This window comes from Babylonia areolata, chromosome 1 (assembly GCF_041734735.1).
Source record: "Babylonia areolata isolate BAREFJ2019XMU chromosome 1, ASM4173473v1, whole genome shotgun sequence".
Classification (NCBI taxonomy): Eukaryota; Metazoa; Mollusca; class Gastropoda; order Neogastropoda; family Buccinidae; genus Babylonia; species Babylonia areolata.
Window position 1 is genome coordinate 6,358,131 of NC_134876.1, and position 5,000 is coordinate 6,363,130.

Below are 5,000 nucleotides of genomic sequence, written 5' to 3' on the forward strand. Positions count from 1 at the left end.
AGTGAGATTGGCCCCTTTTCTGGCCGCTGTTTCTACTTCAGTGGTTGAGATGGCCTTGCCTTATAAACCAGTTCTGATGGTGGAGATACGGAGACTTTACTGATGCGTCCGATAACATCTTTGCCGCTGGCAAACTGTACATCCTTCATCGTGTCCCTCTGCCTCTCTCTGACATGTCATAAAATGTCGACCCACTATAGAAAGACGGTCACTGTTCATAACATCTAAAGCTGACACTGCCTTATTCACTCAATTACTTTATTTATTTATTCATTCATCTATGTATCTATGTATGTATCTATCTATATATTTGTGTATTATTGTTCAAGTATTGTTTTACTTAATTATTCTACTGTGTAGAAATTAGACTTTTTGGATAATGTAGTGTAAGACTTTCGAAGCAATATATATACAAGGTGTAAGGGTAGTTTACAAATTCTGAAAAATATTCTTACACTGCTCACACTGGCTTCAATTTTGATAAGACAATAGTGCAACGCAGAAGTTCAGTGCTTCAGTTATTTCACTGATGAACAAACACCATGCGTTTTCCAAGCAAACTGCATGTTTCATAGGGTTCTGTTTATTTCTTTGTTAAAGTTTACACGTCCTCCGTTGGTCATGGGCTAAACCAGACTCTTGACCTTGTTCCGGTTTTCTTCGTCATAAATAATGTCAGAATGGAAGGTGGCATCACAGCACAGGCCGTCACGAACCTCTGTTAGAGGAAAGTAAGTGGTTGCAGAAGCAGGAGAATCACCGGAAGTTGGGAGAGGGGGAGGTGAGGGAGAGGAAGATATGGCAGGGTCACGGAAATGATGGTTCCAGCACGTGATTCTTCGCAATTTGTACGCACGGTTGTTGTACCACCTACTAGCTGAGGGCAAAATCAGTTTGTAACGAACAGCACGTGCTGCGATCCTGTTTTTCATCAAGACAAGATCACGTTAGTAAGTACGTTTTGGGCACAGGTTTGGTGGAGTTAACAAGAATTCTCTGCTCAAAAACGCTCGCAGTTTTGAGGCTCGATCTGTCATGCACTGTGCGCACGTTTGTGTGTGTGTTTCTGTCACTGTGTCTAAACGTGTCACTATTTTGTCTGAGTGTGTGTACGTGCAGTTATGCCCACACGATTTCGGTTATCTCAGTAAAAGTCTTGGCTGTCAGTGTATGAGAGGAGTTAACAACGTCGTAGTTACTTGTAAATTTTTTCTCAGTATATGGCTGACATTTAAAGAACAGTAAATGGCGGATAAATACTGTAATCTGGTCACATTGATGCCATGAACGAGTAGAGTACTGTTGGTAGGCACAATGTGCTAAAAATCCCGCCTTCCTTTTTCCAGCATGTTGATAACGACAGACCTGATGTCTAGTGATCTTAAATATGATCAGTGGTCCTTATTCGTGGAACTGCAAGTCATCATACACTACGCACTTTGATTTAACTCTCTCTCTCTCTCTCTCTCTCTCTCTCTCTCTGTGTGTGTGTGTGTGTGTGTGTGTGTGTGTGTGTGTGTGTGTGTGTGTGTGTGTGACTTGTCTCTGTTTATGAATCGGCCAAATCAGAAAAAAACAACACTAACGCCACATATGAGTCCTAAACATTCAAAACTTGCGGCTTATCTTCAATAAGGTAAAAACAAATAGCAAACAAAAACATGGAAGCCAGCAAGTCTCAGACCTTTTTTTTTTTTCCTGTGAGCTCACGAACATGTTGACGAACCCTTGGTAGTAAAACTCCACTCTACGACCCCCACACCCATCGCAGAACGTCCCAAACATCCCAGATGTGTGTATCCACTTTCAGTTTAATCACATTTGGAACCCGTACCCTAACCCGCCTATCCCTTTTCACACACCCGCCATCCGCCACACACACACACACACACACACACACACGTGCACGGACGCACGCACACACGCACACACACTTTGGCCATCCCTTTTCCACCTTTCCTTTCTAAAAGTTGAAGGTTGGAGATGGCCATCAGTTCCGCAAGCATGGTGGGTGAAAGTATCCAGACAATGTGGCAGGTAATGACCACGGTTAACGTGCCGACTTTGAGGCCTGGCGACTGCCCTTACCCCACACTGCGTACACTATGCCCGGCTCAGGTTGGCTCCACTTGATCGCATTACACCCACGCCCCGCAAGGTAGCCGGCCGCTACCCTTGATGTTGTATGTAGTAAGCCGGTAAGGTTCCGGAATGGAAACAGCTGAGTTGCAAATTCTTGTGTTCGTTGCTTGGTAATGACCCACGGTCCCAGAATATCATATATTATGCACATTCACCCTTCACCTTCACCTATCCCGTAGTCTTGTGGACCGTTGGGGCGCCATAGGTGATCTGGCAACCAGCATCCTCCAATCCTCTTGGCGTCATTTGGCATGTCCAAAGAAAATAACAAGAACACGCGTCGTTAATGTTGTATTCAAGAACTGGACAATCAAATGAAAAATGCAATGTGATATTTACTGATATGACAAGCACAGAGGCATGTTCAGTATCTTCGTGAGGACACTGACACACTGGAATGGGGAGACTGGGAGAAAGAAAATAAAAAAGACAACATATCAACCATCCTTATTGTGTGTTCCTTTGTCGCGTAATTTGCTGTCTAAGAAATATGCAGTGGCACACAGTATCCAAGTTGAATGAGCGCAAAGGTGATGCTGCATAAAGAATCAGATCAGAGGAATGGCGCAGTGTGAAGGTAAGCGTGCAGGAAATCAGTTTCCTATCAGGAAAATGCACGCTGCCATGGCAGTGAACTCGGTGAACTGGGGGGAATCTGAAAGGTCACCGTTTGTTGTTTTTTCTGCAAATGGGTGGAGCACCGTACGCACAGGCAGCTTCCACCGCAGAGAGCATCGCTGTCATACATCCTTTGTTTTCCAAATGTGCAATCTCCAACAAACAGAACAACCGAAACCTTCCCTGCTGTGTACGTGGCAGATTGTTGATAAACAAGAAGAAACTGCCTAAACAATATCGTGTTGAAAGGGAGATGGAATGGAAAAGCGTTCAATCTAGAGTGATAATCATTATACGTAATCCTCACGCAAACAGACCGGGCAGCGCGATAGATATCCGGACTACTGTAACGTGAAGCAAACGAGACAAACATTCTTCTAGAGGCAAACGGGGGAAAGGGGAGGGGAGGAGAGAAGAAGAGTTGAAAGATACTCTCAATGTCCGTTCAGTCACCCGGCTTATTTACCAAAGGGGATCCAATTCCATGACGCCTGCTCATCCTGAAAAAATGCATGACTCACCTCGAAGTTGCGGATGGCTCTCTGGAAGTTTGGCCCCGCCTGCCCGATGTAGAGCGAGGAGCCGGGCTCAAAATCCAGGTTCTCCACGGTGCGGAACCAGAAGTTCTGTTCGTACTCCTGACAGTTGAAATAGAGCACAATCTTGTCCCTCAGCACCTTGAACGACAACTTGCTCCAGCGGCCCACCATGGTGGGCACGGTGAAGTTGGCGATCACCTCGGACTGGTCGGCGATGCGCGTGTTTGGCGTGAAGTACAGCGCCACGTTCTGCTGCGTGCTGTCGTAATCACTGATCTGTACGCCGAAGGAGATGATAGTCTGGTAAGGATTCACAACTGCGAACACGAAGCCGCCCTCTTGCCGGTTGGGCAGTACGGTCATGGTGATGGCAAACTCGCTGAAGAGCGGCTGCCGGAAGAACAGCTGGGCCGGCTCCCGAATGAAGGCCTGGGGGGTGATGAGGAAGGTCGGATAGCCATCCAGACCCGTCGTATAGGTCACCCCAGTCTTCGTGTCTTCCGGGATCCCGATGGCGCTCAGCAAGTCGATCTCACGCATGGCGTCTGCAACAAAATGAAGCGGGGTATGACACGCCTGAAAAAATACTGGCCAAAATATTAGCACAGAACTTTATGCTGTCATTGTGGGACTGATATGTTAAAAATTTATCAACACAACAAAACTGATAAAAGATTGCTGTTATTGCAATTCTTAGTTTTATGACTACAAGCGTTTCCAGTTTTAGGCATATTCGATTCTAAAATAACTTTCGAACAGTGTACCCGAACAGAAAAAAAGAGACAAGTATACACTTGAAAAATGTCTTTTTCAAATGACGACTGTATCCTCTGGCTAAGTGACTAAGACGCCAACACAACAAAAGTTGGTTCTCATTAACGTCAAGATGATCGGATTAGCACTGGCGTGCAAGCACATGGCCTGTGACTCCTTCAGCGTAACGATCATGCTGGCCTTCCGCCTCAGCAGTACACAGTGTGTGTGTATTACGTATAATGCCGACTGTTAATTAAAGAGAAGAATAAAGATGAGTGGTGGCGTGAGTCGGGAGGTGTGGTTGGAAGGATGAGAAGCATAGATCATGACTGATGTTTGTTTCCGGCATCTTCTGACTGGCTGGGAGCAGTGTTGACAGAAGATGGCAGTGTTTGGGGTTTTGTGTGTGTGTTTTCCTCGTCCATCGTGACGGATGCAGACTTCTTCCCTTCAATCTACGCCCCCACCCCTCCACGTCCCCTACCCAACACACACACACACACACACACACACACACTAACCCCTAGACAGCAACTGACAAGTATGCTTGTCAGTGAAGAGTTGTCACCTGATTGGGAAAAGACTGAATCAAAAGACCAAGTTGTCAGTCATCGTTCTCTGTTCGCACTTCTTCCTCTTGGGGTTGCATTACTTCCGCTCGGTAAACCAAGTGGCACCACTTAGTAGTTAATGCACTTCAAATTCAAGTCACATTATACACATTTATCCAAAGGGATTAAAGAGCGCGATAATTCTGCCTCCTCTTTCCGATAACTTCCCTATTACGAACCAGACACTATGTTAGTACTGAAGTCTACAAAAATTAACACACTTGTCTGTCCACTGGATAATCAGTCAAACGTGTACTTTCCTGCTGTTATTATCAACATCTGAACTATACGATTCGGTACATCGTATTCATTCAGTTGATAATTTCTTGTCACT

At 45.5% G+C, this 5,000-nt stretch overlaps 1 protein-coding gene across 4 annotated transcripts in view; it reads right to left on the minus strand.

Moving 5' to 3' along the window:
* Positions 1–5,000, minus strand: part of LOC143300374 (uncharacterized) — an 88,280-nt gene that overhangs the window by 54,888 nt on the left and 28,392 nt on the right. For all 4 annotated transcript variants that reach the window (XM_076614280.1, XM_076614197.1, XM_076614114.1 and 1 more), the window contains exon 3: positions 3,282–3,844. In XM_076614280.1, the coding sequence (XP_076470395.1) occupies positions 3,282–3,844 (563 nt within the window). The remainder of the gene's footprint in view (positions 1–3,281; positions 3,845–5,000) is intronic.